Source organism: Schistocerca serialis, chromosome 1 (assembly GCF_023864345.2).
Source record: "Schistocerca serialis cubense isolate TAMUIC-IGC-003099 chromosome 1, iqSchSeri2.2, whole genome shotgun sequence".
In the NCBI taxonomy this organism is placed as follows: domain Eukaryota; kingdom Metazoa; phylum Arthropoda; class Insecta; order Orthoptera; family Acrididae; genus Schistocerca; species Schistocerca serialis.
Genome location: NC_064638.1, coordinates 1,279,192,933 through 1,279,212,386, shown reverse-complemented (window position 1 = coordinate 1,279,212,386; position 19,454 = coordinate 1,279,192,933). Strand labels below are relative to the sequence as shown.

At 43.1% G+C, this 19,454-nt stretch overlaps 1 protein-coding gene across 3 annotated transcripts in view; it reads right to left on the bottom strand.

Moving 5' to 3' along the window:
* LOC126419589 (loricrin-like) overlaps positions 1 to 18,638 on the bottom strand; it is a 167,062-nt gene extending 148,424 nt beyond the window's left edge. For all 3 annotated transcript variants that reach the window (XM_050086778.1, XM_050086785.1, XM_050086793.1), the window contains exon 1: positions 18,562 to 18,638. In XM_050086778.1, the coding sequence (XP_049942735.1) occupies positions 18,562 to 18,588 (27 nt within the window). In that variant the 5' untranslated portion in view covers positions 18,589 to 18,638. The remainder of the gene's footprint in view (positions 1 to 18,561) is intronic.
* Positions 18,639 to 19,454: the final 816 nt, after the last annotated feature.

The window sequence follows — 19,454 nt, the reverse complement described above, 5'->3', positions numbered from 1 at the left end:
GCCCAAGAGGCCTGAAATTTAGGTGAAACAGGCGCTGTTGAAATGTGTCTGGAGCAAACACTTTGCATAAATTCTCCATATTTATGGTGTTGCACAATATTAGCGCTTATGTTGCACCTTGCATGATTTACAAAACATCTGGAGCAAGGAGCTTAAATAAATAATAAAGGTTGTCGAAACTGACGGCCGGATTTTTGTTTACGACAAGTGAATCTATTTTAACGACAGCTGCAAAGTTGAGACTACGAGCCTGGAGATAACAATTAACACGGTTCCGGCTTACGTGAGGTCATCGCAAACAAAAATAAGGAGAAAATGCTTACCTGTTTTCTGGAAAAATATCGGAATTGGTTGTGCAGAACACATACCACGCGTGACGCAAATTCCCGTCGAGAGTTCAAGTAAAGGCTAGAAGTTACAGAAAGGTACCGACAGCTTACTATATCTATGGCCTAGCGTGAAGACTGCTACACAACTTCTCGTTTCCCTTTAACATTGTCTTTATGTAGTTTGATTTTCCTTACACACTGAAAATTTACCCTCAAAATTCGTGAAATACAAACGAAAACGATGGATTTCAATCTTAAAGAGGTTTTATTAAAGAACATGATGCGTTTCAACACTGAAGGCTCATTTCAGGTGCTTCATATTATTATTATTTTGTCATGGCTTTTTCATTTAAATTGCCAGTGGTCCTCTTACACAATGCTTTTCACACTGATAAGGACACATTTATGACTAAAATAAACATTAGTACCAAAAAATACTTACCACTTCTGATGTCAGTTGTATAGAATCGCAGTAGAGAGAATTCGCTGTATAAAAATATATTTTGCACTTTTCATTGGTTTTTGTTTTACATGTCAGCTATGCCTGTCAATGGTACATTATGCAAGATCTGTGGTTTTACCAGGTAAAGTTTATGTGCTTGTACGAGGGTCACTCCAAAAGAAATGCACCCTATTTTTTTTTAATCCGTCTTTTATTCTACATGTTTGAACGTTTTATAGTGTGTAGATACATCCTTTAGGAACAATATTTTCATTTCTTCACATAATTTTCATCCCTCTCAACTGCCTTACGTCACCTTGGAGCCAGCGCCTGTAAACTCGCACGGTAAAATTCTGGACCAACCTGTTGGAGCCACTGTTTGGCAGCGTGCACAAGGGAGTCGTCATCTTCAATCCTTGTTCCACGAAGAGAGTCACTCAGTTTCCCAAAGAGATGATAGTCACATGGAGCTAGGTCAGGACTGTAAGGCGGGTGTTTCAGTGTTGTCCATCCGAGTTTTGTGATCGCTTCCATGGTTTTTTGACCCACCTGGCACAAACCTTTATTAACGCCAACACTTTCAGTATTCTGCAAACGTTTCCTTCCCCTATCCCAACGTAGCGTGACAATTCGTTCACTGTGATGCGTCAGTCAGCAGCCACCAATTCGTTAACTCTCTGCACATTGTCTGGAGTGTGTGCTGTACGAGGCCTGCCGCTGCGAGGACAATCCTCAATATTGCCGTGCCCGCTTTCATCACGTAACCTGCTTGCCCACCGACTAACTGTACTGCGATCGACAGCAGCATCTCCATACACCTTTTTCAATCTCTTGTGGATGTTTCCCACTGTCTCGTTCTCACAGCACAGTAATTCTATGACAGCACGTAGCTTCTTACGAACGTAAAGTGTAGTAGCTATCTTGAAGACATGCTATGACACCGCCAGTCACGGGAAGTGGTTGAACTGAATTTGAAAACACTGTAAAACTTTCACACATGCAGAATGAAAACTGTATTTTTGCAAAAACTGTGTGCATTTCTTTTGGAGTGACCCTCGTAATATGTGGAACTCGTAACAGCGGCAATAGGTAATTTTTTTATAATGTTAATTTAGTTACAGTTGTTTCGTAATCATTCTAAACTATACTGTGTGGTAAGGCCACTGGGTACACCTAAGCGCAGATAATAAAGGAATAATATTATAAACGAAAAACACGGTATTGTGTATTTTTTGCAGTACTCGTTTATTTTGTTACCAGTTTTCGGTATACACCGCCATAAGACTTAAAATAAATTAGTGCTGTAGAACATAAGCAATATTGCGCTTTTCACTTATAATTATGAAGCTGTTCCACCAAGAAGCGACGGAAGAATCGGTTAATACGATGGACAAGGTATTTAACTACTGATAAGCATCACGCTTACTACAAATAAACCACGACTGTGACTGAAGATCAAAATTTTTTCTTCGGATTTTACAAAAATACGATTTTAAGCTACCTCAGTAACCGGCAGCAAGCAACGTTTCTTTGTAGGAGAATACCTATGATCACTGATACGAATTCAGGCTATTGTAGGATAGTGCTGCATATAGTATTTGCCATGGAAAACAGTAAGAATTAAGGAGGACACGCTACGGTACAGTACTGCGAAGTTACTACGAGTACAACAAAAGCAGAGAGAGCTGCCATAGCAGATTCAAACGAAACCGAACTCCTGCTGACAAGCAAAAGCTGAACGGAGTCAAAACAGGCGTAAAAACAGTTGTGCGAGAAGTGTTCAGTAAATTCGCAAGCATGATCTAAGTAACTGAGTTGTCAACAATCTAGAAGAAGCTTTTACTTTACGTGAAAATCAATAAAAGAAGCCGGCCGTTGTGGCCGAGCGATTTTAGGCGCTTCAGTCCGGAACCGCGCTGCTGCTACAGTCGCAGGTTCAACTCCTACCTCGGGGATGGATGTGTGTGATGTCGTTAGGTTTAAGTAGCTCTAAGTCTAGGGAACTGATGACCTCAGATGTTCACAGTAGTCAGAGCCATTTGAACCAATCAAAGGAACAAAATTGTCTGTCAAGATACCCTTTGGCGACGATGGCAGCGCAACGGAAGATAAGAAAATGAAGGTAGATGTCCTTTACCACGGGAAACTCAACGGAGTTCTTACCTTCGGCAGTTGCTGGGATCAGAAGAACAGAGACAAGTGAGTGAGCAAAGGGTACAGTACCTGATGGCTTGTTCATTAGAATCTGTATTGAATACGCGCAGGAATTGCCCCGTAGGTCAGTGGAACAACTTAGTGTGCTGAGTGGGTGGGAAAGGCACTGGTCGTGGGGGGAGAATGGTCGGGCCGAATTGCACACCTGTCCCACTGACGCTAATATGCTATAGGATTCCGCACCTGAGACGTAAAGGGGAGTAAGTCCAAATTTAAGTAGTTTTGACTTAAGACTGTATTTAAAATCAGTGTTAAAATCAGTGGCGGATGATGTGTAAAAGCACAAGAGCGTGTGAACACACTAACTTTTGACATCTGTGATACATACTACTCCTCTGCACTCGGTGAAACTTGGCACCAGAGTCGCGAGCACACCTTCACCTGTGCACGTTTTAAGGAGTTTCTACACATGTCCAACTGGCGTCACGTGGTGTAAAGTAATTGCCTTACGGGCCAAATCCATAAGAATTTGATAAACAAAGGGCACAGTCCACAGCGTGCACTGCTAGCTCATACCACTCAACTACAAGTTTACGTCACTGCCAACAGGTGGTAGCAGACTGCAGCAGACTTTTGTGCCGGCCGCGGTGGTCTAGCGGTTCTAGGCGCGCAGTCCGGAACCGCGCGACTGCTACGGTCGCAGGTTCGAATCCTGCCTCGGGCATGGATGTGTGTGACGTTCTTAGGGTAGTTAGGTTTAAGTAGTTCTAAGTTCTAGGGGACTGATGACCACAGTAGTTAAGTCCCATAGTGCTCAGAGCCATTTGAACTTCGAGCCAGACTTTTGTCCACATACACTTGGCATAAATCCCGCCACGCGACAGCATATTCCACAGACACGCGAATTCACTCGCTGTATAGTAAAATTAGATCGGACATCAATATGTGTTATAGTTATACTGAGAGAAACCTATTTTGTGGGATTCTAAGTGAGGTATAGTACATTAAGTTTTGGATTTTATCATAGAGTAATCCATTTGAGGCACTGAGAACCATAAAGCACACTATCGTCGATTGTAAGACTTTAGTTGCTTCTGACATCTGTTGATGTTATGGTGGATCAGGTTTAAGAGACAGAGAGAGAGAGAGAGAATAGCCAAATCGAAGCTGCTGAAATTGTTTGTTACATTTATGTTGAAGAGAACAAAAGTGATGTGGAGTGAAGGGAACATAATGGATTCAGGCGTGAAACGCAGTGCACTGCAAAAACTTCGCCAATCAAGGTTGAGATGGTATGGTCATGCGAAACGAATAAAAGAAAGTAGAATAGACAGGGAATGCCTTGAAATGACTGTAAGTGGGAAAAGGAGGAGAATGAGAAGATGGATCGTCACAGTTAAGGACGTCGCTGAAAGTGGTCTACTTTGGTATAGGACCCAGCCGGCCGTTGTGGCCGAGCGGTTCTCGGTGCTTCAGTCTGGAACCGCGCGACCGCTACGGTCGCAAGTTCGAATCCTGCCTCGGGCATGGATGTGTGTGATGTCCTTAGGTTAGTTAGGTTTTAGTAGTTCTAACTTCTAGCGGACTGATGACCTCAGATGTTAAGTCCCACATTGCTCAGAGCCATTTGAACCATTTGATAGGACCCATGACGGAGAGCTGTACAAGGATAGGATAAATTGGTTGACTCTCGCCGCCTTCACCCAGGAAACCGGAGCTGCCCTTCGACCTTACGTAACGTCCCATTCTCCGCCACACAGCTGTTAGTGGCCTGTAGAATACAAATGTACATCCACTTTCTCCCTTGCTAGGCTGCCTATATCTCGCACGGATTGACGATAGCAAGGCATCTCTGCACTTCATCGTCCAAAAGACGTTATCGGTCTGTTTAAAAGACGCGAAAAATGTTCTGAAATCCAGGGACACACTTGCATGCAAAGCCAGCTGCCCACCCTACGTCTGGCAAAGGTACATTCGTAGAGCGGTTGCATTACTGATGTGAATAAACAGAGTTCGTAATTAAAGGTTCTGTTATGAAAAAGGTTCCTGCTCATCAGAAACAGGAAAAGGTGTTTTCAGCAACTATTTTGAGCAACAGAAACGTTGTGCTTCGTTTCACTAGGCTACCACTGCTTTCAAACCTATAGCCTGCCGTGGTTTTGCTTAATGCGTCTGTCAATAGACAATTTCTCAAAGCTGCCTTAGTTTAAGAGCACCTGGTGTGTACCGCGTGTCACGTAAATATTGATAAAATTGAAACTTCCTGGCAAATTAAAACTGTGTGCCGGACCGAGACTCGAACTCGGGACTTTTGCCATTCGCGCCCAAGTGCTCTACCGACTAAGCTACCCAAGCACGACTCACGCCCCGTCCTCACAGCTTTACTTCTTCCAGTACCTCGTCTCCTACCTTCCAAACTTAATTGCTTACTACAGGCAACCCGTAGCACGTCCTGGCGCTGAGCTAAAGATAAACGCCGTATCAAGATGAGAAGAAAGGAGAAGTCTGCAAGAGCTTAAGTCAGCTCAACGAAACGACATATGATCACTTGTGACGTATGTCATGCCTCGTCTTGTTGGGACTCTGAAGCGGTAGAAGCTGTGTGCATCAGTACATCTGTATCAATCGCATGAAAATAAATTAAAATCTGACACAGACATCTGAAATGCCTTACTGTTTAGTGAAAAAAATTATCTACAACAGCAATGCTTGTACCTCTAAAATTCAAAACTGCTTTCTTTTTATTTGATGTTTCGCATCTTTACATCAGATTTTAATTTACTGTGAATACTCACATTTTCATGCGATTAGTGCTTAAAAATTTAAAAAAATATATTATTTTCACTAAAAATTATGATTTAGTATGTGTTAAATAACATTTACATTTGTTAATAAGTATAGAATTTAAAGAAAACAAAAAACTAATGCTAACGAAATTCGACCTAGCGACCTACGATTACGCTACTCCGGCAGATACCGACGACGTTCCTAGCAGTGTCGAAATGCTTTGTAGCTCATCTTCGAATCCGATTTTTTTAGTTGCTTTGATATGTGCATTCTACTGCTTTAGAACATTTATGTCCGTGCGCTCACCTTCAAATCGCACAAATATTAACACAATCGGGAGTCGACTTCTAATACTCGAGTATACAAAACATATTAATAGAATACCTAGAGGTGACGAAAGTTGCAGAAGATATGGAAATATGAAAGACCACGACTTTTATCCTATTTCGCGTTCGTTTCGGCGCTGAGATACGCAAGCTGAATCACTTTATGTAACGTTTGACGCTTCACTCTACTTACATTACCCTTCAGAGAGTTCCTAATAACAACCACTGCACTTTGTGCTGTGAGCTACTTTTTGTTTGCAGCCTCGTGGAGGACGACACAATTTACTTCCGTAACATCATTCCCGTGCCTTGAACTTCGTTCGGGTAGCACATCTTTCTCAACGGACGTGGAGATTGTTTCATTATTTTTCTCTCGCTGTTATCGCCTTTGATCTTCTTCTACTAATCTCGAGCCGAGGAAAAGTCCTTTTTTAGTTTCTCAAGCAACTTCGGACGTTGTTAGAAGACATGCCTGTTACAAAGCACGAGATGAGAAAACCCAGTTCCACTGCCTGGCAAGAGCAATTGTCCAGATAACAACGAGTATTTCCCAATACCTGTTCTGGGCATGTGTATGCACTATTTAGAGAATAACAATTTATGTGAAGAATGCCCAATTAGATTTAAAGGTTCAGCATATGTAAATAAATATCTCCTGTTTCAGATTGGAAACATTTCTTTCAGCTACAAAATTAGTCCCTTCAATACAGCGATCAAAATAAAGTGTCTCTATGCCAATGAATCACTTGCGATTCACTACAAGATGGACAAAGTGGAGGACACTGTGAATCCTAAGAAAAAAAATACAAATTATACATAGACCTCAGAGATGACGGATGTAATCTTTGAATTTTGGTACCGAATGAATTAATGAAGACTAATAAAACCTAAATTAAAGGTCGAGGCCAACATGTCTGAAACATTAAAATAGGAATGTGTTATACTTCTACATCTACATTTATACTCTGCAAGCCACCCAACGGTGTGAGGCAGAGGGCACCTTACATGCCACTGTCATTACCTCCCTTTCCTGACCACTTGCGTATGGTTCGAGGGAAGAACGACTGCCGGAAAGCCCTCGTGCGCACTCTAATCTCTCTAATTTCACATTCGTGATCTCCTCGGGAAGTATTAGTAGGGGGAAGCAATATGTTCGATACCTCATCCAAAAACGCACCCTCTCGAAACCTGGACAGCAAACTTCACCACGATGCAGAGTGCCTCTCTTGCAGAGCCTGCCACTAGAGTTTGCTAAACATCTCCGTAATACTATCGCGCTTACCAAATAACCCTGTGACGAAACGTGCCGCTCTTCTTTGGATCTTCTCTATCTCCTTGATGGAAATTAAATTGTAGGTGTCACCTAGTAAACTTCTGCTTATTAATGAACATCCTACTCCATTGGAGAGCTTGTCAGTGAATGCTTCACATGTATAACTATAGTGATTTCTTTTTTTACTCATGCAGAATCGAAGATTCCTTTATGAATTTTTGGCATATTTTCTTATAAAGGGACAAGAGACGTGTCTCTGCCATTTTCTTACTTCAGAGGATCTGAGAAAGACAATTTCTGATGGTCTAAAGAGTCAAATTTTCGTCCACTTGTAGAAGTAAACATCCGCCTCTAATGATGTCTTCTAGATAAAAGTACATCTTCGCGTCCACATATTTGTTCAGCAGGTATGTCTCCGAAATCTTGACATGCATTCTTCACAGTCACCCAAAAGTCTCACTTTTCTCCCGCCTTCAGTATTTTCCCTCCGTTTTGTACAATCCTGATGGGATCTGGCTCACAAGATCTCCACAGCCGTTCAGCCTAACTACTTTAGAAAGAGGACTAAACATGTGACGGTCATGAAAGAAAGGAAAGAAACAGAAATTGCACATATGTTTATGCATCTACATCTACTTCTACAGGTGAAGTGCACGGTAGATCACACACTCAGGTTATTTCACGTTCATTTTCGGATTAAAACCTATGAGGAATGACTGTCTCTGTCCCCCCGTGCGAGCTGTTGACCTGATTTTATCTGCACGCTGTCTAGAGTATTGATTCGTAACGGATTAAAGAACATTCCTAATTTCTACATCGAAAGAAGTTTTTTGATGTTTCTAAACAGGTTCTAGCGGGTTGTACGACGTGTTGAGTGTCTGCATCTTAGACTATTTTAACATTTCAGATGCCCTCGCCATTCAAACAACGTCTTCCTGGCAGAAACTCTGTATCCTATGTTACTCCAATCTGATATTAGTCCCATACACTTGAGCAGTGTTCCTGCACGGGCCACACAAATGTTATATATGCAGTCTCTTTTGTAGGCGGAATATAATGACTCGGTATCCTACCAATGAATCGTGGCCTGCCATGTGCTTTATCTACTGCTGAGACTATATACTGCTACTGCCAAATACGTGTATGCTACGAGCAAGTGTGGTTGTAATTCGGTAATCCCTGCGGTCAAAAGGTGACATACTGTTACGTTTCGTGGAGTGTGTAACTTTGCATTTCTGTACATTAAAGAGTAGAGGGCTGTTTTTTGGACCAGAGTGACATTTTGTGCAGATATAGCTTGTTATTAGTGCAGAATTTACGGGACAATATTTCCTCAGATAACTGCATTGTTCCCAAAAGCCTAACTTTGCAACTAATACCGTCTGCCATCTCATAACGTACAATATGAACAGCAGCCGTCCAGTTACGCTTCCGTGAGTCACACCAGACACATCAATGCATTTATATGACTCTCCATCCGGTATAATGTGCTACGTAATGCCTGTGAAGAAATTATCGATCTACTCGCAACCATGATCAGGTATCCCCCAGGAACGTCTCTTAAGTGTAGAACAATGAATCTACATGGTTTCCTCAATAACAGGCAGAGGTTATGGTCTGTGAAAAGACCGCTGATTTCGACGAGACACGTTATTTTTCTCAAGATTCGGAGACTGTCGAAATTTATGAACCCAATCTGAACGTTCCAAGTAACACATTGCATGGCCCCTTCCCAGAAAGGTACATCACAAGTGCACTAAAGGAAAGGATTAGTTGATGAGGCACATTCTGAGGCACCAACGAGCAGTTTGGTGATGCAGAGAAGTATTAGCGGTAAAAACCGTGGAGAGAGACCAAGTCTTGACTACAGTAAACAGGTACCGGTGGTTGTAGGTTGCAATAATAGTGCAGAGATGCACAGACTAGAGAGCTGCATCACAGCCGTCTTCAAGCTGAAGACAACAACAACAACAACAACAACAACAACAATGCACTCATTGGACAACTTTGTTCCAACTTCTAATCCAGTTTTCCCTAAAACCTTGACACTTCATTGTTGACATAATCAAACCGGATATACAGCTACGAGGCTTCAAAAGTAGAATTGTGCTTGCAGAGTGAAACCGCCGTACTCTTAGTATATTTAGTTGTGAATGAAGTTACAGCAACGTTTCAAGTGACGCCTAGAAGAGAATTAAATATAATGGGAATCCACAGAGTTAATTATAATAACAGTAATAGTTGCCTGTGGATAAATGACCAGGTGTAAATCTTTCAAACCCACTTCGGCGATACGCATGTTCCTAACCTACCACAGCTATCCAACCAGGGAAAAGGGACCCACAGTTTAGCGTGGAATCCTATCCATCGCTAAGAGGTGAAGACTTAATTAACGGTACACTGAATATTTCCGTGGTCCAGGAAGGATTCCATCCCGCAACCTCTCTGTTTCCGGTGACGTACTTTATAACTGGAGCATCAGGCGTGACACGTCGCACTTATTCGCAGAGTACTGATGTGGATGTAGGTTCCACTCGTCCTCAGAATCAATACATACTCTACAAAAGAGTACCATAAATAAATTTCTTGAGGAATAGAGGTAAGAACCGTTAAACTATACGATACAATCATAGCGCTCATATGCTGTCAACATAGCTAGCCACCTTTATAAACAAGAGACTGAAATAACTCAAGACTGACTGAAGTCAAGACAAGAGACTGAAGTAGGGGGCCAAGTTTACGTCCTTGCACGGTCGGTCTCCAGATTCAGACTGTGACGCTCTTGATCACTTCATAAAGATTTCATGTCTAAATACATCTGACAAGCCACAGGTGCAGGAATATCCATCGCCACATTAGTAGAAAATCCTTATTTGTGCTCGATTGCGTACTCCAGAGTTGAAGGTCAACAGGTCCACTGCTAAATAATTACTGGTTTGTTCGATGTCAACTCATTAGTTTCAATAAATAAATTGAACTTGGTACATCTTTACGTTGTTATGTTGTAAATAAACCAAGAAACGTCACACACGCAATAGAATTTAACATGAATAACCTGTCGCCAACCTAAAAGTACTAAGAAAAAATCACTGAGCAGGCTGCTTTAGCTCGCACACGTATGGCTCCTACGATTACTTAGAATCCACTGCCTCTTCTACGACTGTTCCGATATCAAAAACAGCGTTATGTACGCGATAATCATGCTCAGCCTTATTAACATTAGTGTTGGCTTAAGGCCGGATTCAAACATAAATAAGTAGATTACCATTGTAGAAGGCCTTTTCACAGAAAATCCTTGTTCTTTTGGTTTGGAATAATTACTTAACGAAATTAGGTTGCAAGAAGAGGACAATATAGATTATACTTACTTAAAGACATGTACTTAGCCCTGAAATATAGAAGTGTGTACAAAATTTGTTGATGGACAGCATTAACTCACATTTTGTGTATTAAAATTTGATTAGCACTACGTTCTGAATGTTTCGTATTTAAATGACGTAATTAATTATTTAATCTTGTTACCTTAATTAATTCTCTTTTCATTAAATACAGCCTTATACATGATTAAAGTGGCTACGCTGGTCAAACTCGTCCTCCTGCGTCGCCTGCAATATCACAGTCACTCTGATACGTGACTTAATTAATGTGTTCTCCACATATCAGGTGTGATGAATCACTGAAATAAAGCAGTCCTCTATGAAGCTTATTACATTACTACGAAGGTATATCCTCCAGTTTTCCGATAAATGCTAGTATTCCGTGTCGTGCAAACGGAACTAATATCTCAACGTGAATATTGGATTCTCCTATTGATACCCAAACGAGTAAATGTGCTTAGTGTGTCTGGCATCAAACAAATCGCAAAATTACAAGCAAAGTTTAAAAGTTTTCCACACCATATGTTGTATACAGGCTAAGACGCAAGTAATCTTAATAGCCCATCAGAAATTAATAAGTTCAGATTTCCGCGAACGGCTACCTCCCATTCTGCTCGACGGTACTCCAATACCATATCAGAAAACAGTGAAGAACTTGGGTGTATCTTTGGATGAGCATCTCAACTGGGCGGAGAATACAGTCGCAGTGTGCCGAAAGACATCTGCTTGTCTCTCTGCTCTCAAAAGGTTTCGGAACATATTTCCGCAGGACTTGAAACGCCAGCTCGTGCAAGCACTCGTTCTACCGAACCTCCACTAATGTGATGTGATTCAACAAGGCACGAGTAGTGAAAACAAAAGACGGCTAGAGCTAACCATGAATGCCTGTGTGCGTTACACCTGCAACACTCGCCGATATGATCATGTTAGTGCTTCATACTCCGAGCTAGGGTGGCTGCGGCCGGACAAATTGCGTGACTACCACACTCTATGTCTACTTCACCGACTCCTCGTCGCGCAAGCACCCCAGTACCTTGCTTCAGAGATTAAAAACCTGTCATGCCATCATAATCGAAACACGAGGTCACTCTTATTTGGTATCCTAACTGTGGCCACTCACAAAACAAAAACTTTTGCAAACTCCTTCTCAGTTGCCGCTGTCCGCCTCTGGAACCAACTGCCCCTTACCTTGCGCAAAATTCAATCTCCTGCTGCTTTTAAGAAGAAGTTGAAGCATTTCCTACTATCATCCTCATAAAGTTCTCCACAAAATTAATGTACCAGGCCAATCCTCTCCTCTGTCAAATAGCAAAGCTAGTGTCTCCTATCTTGCTCCTTTCTCTTCTTCCTCTTGATCAATCTCTATTAACCATGCAATCTTCTTTTCCTTTATATTTCCTTAATTATGTTTCATCATGTCTCTCTATTCTTCTCCTCCCTTCACCATGAGTCTCCCTCATACTCCCTGCTGCCAGCACTCCTATCTAAAATCTGTCTCTTCAATAATGTCTAATTATAACAGTACTTATGATCTACGAATATAAACTCTATATGTACGTATTTTTCCAGGTGTACCTTTCTAATTGTTTATTTCACTTTTTGTACTAGATGTAGTTTAACATGCCTACTAAAACGTATGAATGTAAAATAAGTAGAATGCCTGGTTAGATGTAAGAGAGGGCCTGATGGCCCTAATCTTGCCAGGTTAAATAAATAAATAAATAAATAAGTAAATAAACCTAGCTCATATATGAAGTTATGAGCCAAAGAAATTCCAGTCCACAAATCGGACTATTATCGACACTGCACATCTGACTGACCTGTTATACCTAAAAGCCAATAGATACGTGAAATTATATCAATTTTTTATTTTTCTGTGTTTTTCCTGAATTAATCAACGACAGTTTACCCGATCACCGCCTATCCTTCCCCCACCTGAGCTTGGGTTTCAATAACCTCGCCATCTACGGCACAATAAACCCGCAACTTATTTTGCGAAATGAAAACCCTCCATCCCTCAACAAACTGGGAGACTCTGGTGATAATGCTCACAGTTCTACTCACTTATTTTTAATTGAAGCTACTGTACACTTGATATTTTCTTTGAGCCAGCCAAAGAAAAGTAACGCCATGGCACAAATGGTTCAAATGGCTCTGAGCACTATGGGACTTAATATCTATGGTCATCAGTCCCCTAGAACTTAGAACTACTTAAACCTAACTAACCTAAGGACATCACACAACACCCAGCCATCACGAGGCGGAGAAAATCCCTGACCCCGCCGGGAATCGAACCCGGGAGCCCGTGCGTGGGAAGCGAGAACGCTACCGCACGAGCCATGGCACACCATGGCTGTCTGATGCAGCTTTCAGTCGTTTTGATAGTGGCCGACACCGGTTAACGATATTAAGCCTTTTCTCTGGTTACCTCAATGAAAACGTTATGTGACAATAAAAAATGTTTATCAGTAGCTTCACGAGACAATGTCATTTATTACAAGAGCGGAAGTTGTAAGTAAGTCGGGAGACTACTTAAGGTACATTATTATTGAGTTTCTCCTTTAGCTGTTCTTATTATTTAGAGTCATATTGAAGAAAATGAAATAAAAAATTATGTTCAAAATACCGTAACATTGCTCAGAAATTTCGCTTTCATTTTCTCTTCCGCATCCATATGTAAACATATACACCAACATTTACATCTGTATTTCATTTCCCATAGTAGTGGAAAGAATGGCTAGCGATAGGTCTCCGTATAATTTCCAATTTCGCTGATTTTTCCTGCCGCAGTCGTTCTGCGAGACGTACACTGGATGAAGTAATGTTTTGCCCCGTCTTCTAAAATATGCTCTTTGAATTTCAACAGTAAACCTTTCTGTGATGCGCAGCGTGTCTTTTGAAACTGACAGTGGAGACAGTGTAGCATCTCGGTAACGCCCTCGCGTTTAATGCCTCAACTCTTGACTAAAGGCATCGGAGATTATGTAATTGAACTGATCTCTCCGTCTATTTATGCACAATGCCTTACATTTATTTTTGCGTTACCAATTGCACTAACCGTCGATCGCCTATAAGTCTTCCTGCCTTTCGCTACAGTTTTCTGGCGTTGCAAGTTTCCAATAGACGACAGTAACATCCGCGAAAAGCCTCGCGGATTTTCCTACGTTATCGAATACATCATTTACATTTATAGTGGATAGTAATGTCCCGTAACAACCCATAGGGTACTCATAAACCGACTTTTACATTCACCCATATTGCCGACCTACACATTCTAGGAAATCCGCAATCGTGTCACGTTGATCCTTCGTTCACTAAGCGACAGTGCGTAACTGTGTCTAACGTGTTCCATCAATAAGGAAACACGGCAACAGCGCATGCGCCTCTCTGAGCCGGCGATCTAAGATCGTAAACTACACTCCTGGAAACGGAAAAAAGAACACATTGACACCGGTGTGTCAGAACCACCATACTTGCTCCGGACACTGCGAGAGGGCTGTACAAGCAATGATCACACGCACGGCACAGCGGACACACCAGGAACCGCGGTGTTGGCCGTCGAATGGCGCTAGCTGCGCAGCATTTGTGCACCGCCGCCGTCAGTGTCAGCCAGTTTGCCGTGGCATACGGAGCTCCATCGCAGTCTTTAACACTGGTAGCATGCCGCGACAGCGTGGACGTGAACCGTATGTGCAGTTGACGGACTTTGAGCGAGGGCGTATAGTGGGCATGCGGGAGGCCGGGTGGACGTACCGCCGAATTGCTCAACACGTGGGGCGTGAGGTCTCCACAGTACATCGATGTTGTCGCCAGTGGTCGGCGGAAGGTGCACGTGCCCGTCGACCTGGGACCGGACCGCAGCGACGCACGGATGCACGCCAAGACCGTAGGATCCTACGCAGTGCCGTAGGGGACCGCACCGCCACTTCCCAGCAAATTAGGGACACTGTTGCTCCTGGGGTATCGGCGAGGACCATTCGCAACCGTCTCCATGAAGCTGGGCTACGGTCCCGCACACCGTTAGGCCGTCTTCCGCTCACGCCCCAACATCGTGCAGCCCGCCTCCAGTGGTGTCGCGACAGGCGTGAATGGAGGGACGAATGGAGACGTGTCGTCTTCAGCGATGAGAGTCGCTTCTGCCTTGGTGCCAATGATGGTCGTATGCGTGTTTGGCGCCGTGCAGGTGAGCGCCACAATCAGGACTGCATACGACCGAGGCACACAGGGCCAACACCCGGCATCATGGTGTGGGGAGCGATCTCCTACACTGGCCGTACACCACTGGTGATCGTCGAGGGGACACTGAATAGTGCACGGTATATCCAAACCGTCATCGAACCCATCGTTCTACCATTCCTAGACCGGCAAGGGAACTTGCTGTTCCAACAGGACAATGCACGTCCGCATGTATCCCGTGCCACCCAACGTGCTCTAGAAGGTGTAAGTCAACTACCCTGGCCAGCAAGATCTCCGGATCTGTCCCCCATTGAGCATGTTTGGGACTGGATGAAGCGTCGTCTCACGCGGTCTGCACGTCCAGCACGAACGCTGGTCCAACTGAGGCGCCAGGTGGAAATGGCATGGCAAGCCGTTCCACAGGACTACATCCAGCATCTCTACGATCGTCTCCATGGGAGAATAGCAGCCTGTATTGCTGCGAAAGGTGGATATACACTGTACTAGTGCCGACATTGTGCGTGCTCTGTTGCCTGTGTCTATGTGCCTGTGGTTCTGTCAGTGTGATCATGTGATGTATCTGACCCCAGGAATGTGTCAATAAAGTTTCCCCTTCCTGGGACAATGAATTCACGGTGTTCTTATTTCAATTTCCAGGGGTGTATATTATACACACATCTGGCATAGAAAAGAAGACTGAGGATTTTATTTTGGTTCTGAAGTATAAATATAAAACTAAAAGAACATAAGAAATCAATCACTTAATCTCTATAAATTGCATGATCACATTATTTAAAAAAATAACTATTTACAGTGGAACCTCGTTTACCTCGGTATTATTAATTCAGATGTCCTACTGATCTTCATCGTCTACACTTTTTCTTCTGTACCGTGTCGATGATACGGAAGTAATAGCGACAACAATCTAGAGCAGCGATCATTAAATTTAGATTCAGAAAAGCGCCACGCAGGGATAAGGGAATTATGTCGGTTGATAAGTTAACAATGAACCGTATTGCATTCCCCCGGTTGTTTGGAGTGTAACATGACTGCTGAGACAAAGAAGGTGATAGTGCTCATTGGCACAAAGTGAGATTAATTGTGTAGTTTGGATAAAGGAGAACTGTTGAATAATATGGCCGCCGAAATTGGTGGTGCACCTTTTTACAGCGTCAAGAGTAACCGTAAAAAAAAAATGACTTTTGCTTCTGATGGCCAGTTTATTGCCGTTTATTCATTTGCAAGTAGGACAGTGATGATGAGTGACAAAGCTGGCACTCAGTCTCAAGACACTGTAGCACCAGAGCTAAAGGCCAAAGTGACACTAGCCACTGCTTGTGGTGGCAATGTAAGACGAGCGCCAGAGACGCCACAACTGTAAGATTTCTGTACGGGACGAATCCCAGCTATACCAGGATCAGAATAACAAACTGACTGATAGCTATGAGCTTACAGGACATCTACCACAGCAACAACCAATCACAACACGGTCACACCCCCTGTCCAGTGCACACTTGTCATATCTCTCTGCTACGTCAACTGCAGGCGACAATCACAGCATATAATACAACTGTTGTGCAAAAATATTAAGGTTTTCGTAGCCACTTGTTGACAAATTGCCTGTTGGCTTCTGTCTCGGATTTCTTAGCCGACATTTCTCTCACGATTTTCTGTGTGGTTTCACCGGCACAAGTGACTGATATCGTCAAAGCTTCACTCTCCATTGCTGGCGGCGGACCACAATTGCCATTATACAATTTAAACATGGTAAATAGTTTCGTTTGATTTCTGCAGTCCCCTCTCCAGTTCCTTCAAATAGTAAAAAAGAGATGAGTTGAATAGTGAATGAAAAACTTCATCATTAGCTACATTCATGAAATGACATGCATTCGTATTATGGGCCAGCAACGCTACGACAGTGTGTAGTTAAAAGGATCACCGTGAGCAGACCAGGTTGTGAAACATAGTATCGCAATACGCAGGTAATAAAGAAGGCCAGTTCCATTAGTACAAATTGCATCGAGTGCCCATTATTTGCATTTGTACAGCAGATACAGTTTCTCACTCTATTTACTGCTCAAACACAATTAATGGGAATTCTCACTATATCTCTTGTACAAATTCCAGTAATGGGTATACGATCGAATTTTTACTAATCCAACTTGCCATTTTCCTTCTTCATTACATGCAACTCGCAAGATTGTGGTTTACTACCTGGCTCGCTCACGATCATGCTTTTACCTACATACGGTCATGATGTTGTCGGTCCATAATACGAATGTCTGGCATTGCATGACTGTAGCTATTGATGTTTCTCAACGCCTATTCAAGTCTTTTTTTACGACTTGAACGATCTGAGGATGGTTATAGAAATCCACCATGATTTAATTGTATAATGGAAATTGCGGTCTCGGCATTAGGAGTTTTTTACTTTAGCAAGCGTTATTTAATAAACAAAATAATGATTTATTTCGGCGGCGCTAATGCAAGGGAGATACGTGCAGGGTCTTCATGCATATGAAGGACTCACGAACCACGTTCAAAAGAAACACACTGATGACTCCGGCATATAAACGTTGTCGTGAGTTTTATTAATATCTGTTGAAACTGCCGTGAAAATAATTATAATTTGCGTATTCGCGCGAAAGTGTGTGGGTACAGTTTTGACATGAATTACATATGGGATTCTTTCCACGAGCGTTAGACGTGCTAAGTTTTCTGCACTCTCGTAGCCCATAAATGAGCAAATGTGTCTAATATTAATTCTCCTCCAAAAGTTAATGGTTTTTTATTACCACAGATGTGTGTCATTTATATGTCTATAATATCCTGTATTCTATCAAATATTTGTTTTGTACTTCACTATTTATGTGATCGCTCTAAGCTTGTGGTTATAGCTTGATACCAATGCCTGCCAACTTTAACTGTATATTACAGCACTGAGCATGGTCACAAAGTGACCGAAAATCGCTTTTGCTGCCAATAAAACAACAAAATACGGCCAATGCTGATTTTCTTTCCAATTCTATCCACTATTTGGTCGTGGTGCACACAACACGCCATGGAGTCGCCAATCACTTCACTATTTGTTTGAAGTACCCCTTGACCAGCATACAGCACTTGGTGTAAGTCAGCAGACACAGCAGGTGCTGCTTGGAGCTACCATCTCCGCATGGAGGACAAAGGACTGCCTCAGAACACACCACCACAAGGGCCTTTCAAGGATGTAACAATCAACAATGAGGATAATCCAAATCGATGTAAAAAAAAAAAAAACTGAACATGTTGAGTTAGTTGGAGTCTAGTGTTCGCTCCATACACATGGATGTACACAAGCGTACAATAAATGTTGTATCTTATATGTAACAGGCGATAATTATTTCGGTTAAGATTAATGTTGGATGAATGATAATGTACTAATTTTATGAAGAACCTATACTTGATTTCGCCACCCAACCTTTTGAGAAACAAAGGAAACGTGTATGTTTGTGACAACCAACCCATTTCATTTTAATCTTTTATCTGAATTTCCAGATTGACTGAATGTTCGATCAGTTGATCTGCGAACCGATCTAGTCCGGATAAACGAAGTTCCACTGTGCCTAGACACGGAACTGCGGCCGCGCGCGCTGGTTCCAGTACATGGTTCACTCCCACACCGTCACGCAGGGCAGAGTGGCGGGTGCTCAGTACTCACGGAGACGATGACGTTGAGAAGGCCCATGCTGCAGTGTGCACCGGTGGTCAGCTGAGCATCGCGCCGGCGCCCGCACAGTGGATGCGAGCGGCGCCAGCTGTGCCCGCTATATAGGAAGGGGTGGGGGGGGGGGGGGACAGGGGCCCCCACCACGGCCGGTAGCCAACCTGCTGGGCCGGTAGGCGCACGGGCCACGGGGCCTTCCTTCCGACACGCGACCGCTCTGCTCGCGGGCCTGCGGCGCCCTCTGTTGGACCCTTCACAACTCCGTCAGTCGTTTCATACTCGCAATCGAAACCTCGGATACCACCGGAGTCAGGGATTTTCACCTGCCTCGAGATGACTGGGTGTTTGTGTTGCCCTCATCATTTCATCATCATTCATAAAAGTGGCGAGATTGGGCTAAGCAAAGGTTGGGAATTTGTACGGGCGCTGATAACCGAGCAGTTGAGCGCCCCCACAAACCAAACATCATCATCATCATCATCATCGGATACCACATCGATGTATCCACTATCCACGGGACATTTGCGCTGCTGGTCATCAAAACTGCTCTATCAGGAACGATAGAAAAAAGCCTTTGCTTCTTCTGTACCTACGCCATTGACAGAAAGTATGATGGTACTTTTTACTGGACGTTAACATGGGGTGTGCTCAACATTCGCCAATAAGGTGGCTTGAACTCTGCTGGGGACAATTAACAACGGGGCGTCTCAACGTCTGTGCAAGAATTGCTGCTCGCTCTTCCTAAAGAACAGTAGCCAGAGAATATAGTGATGTTGAACACTAGGGTCTGGAGCGGAGTCGACGTTCCAACTCATTCCAGAGGTGTTCTAGTGACTTCATGTTGGGAGTCCGAGCAGATCACTCCGTTTTGGGAATGTTAGTGGTGG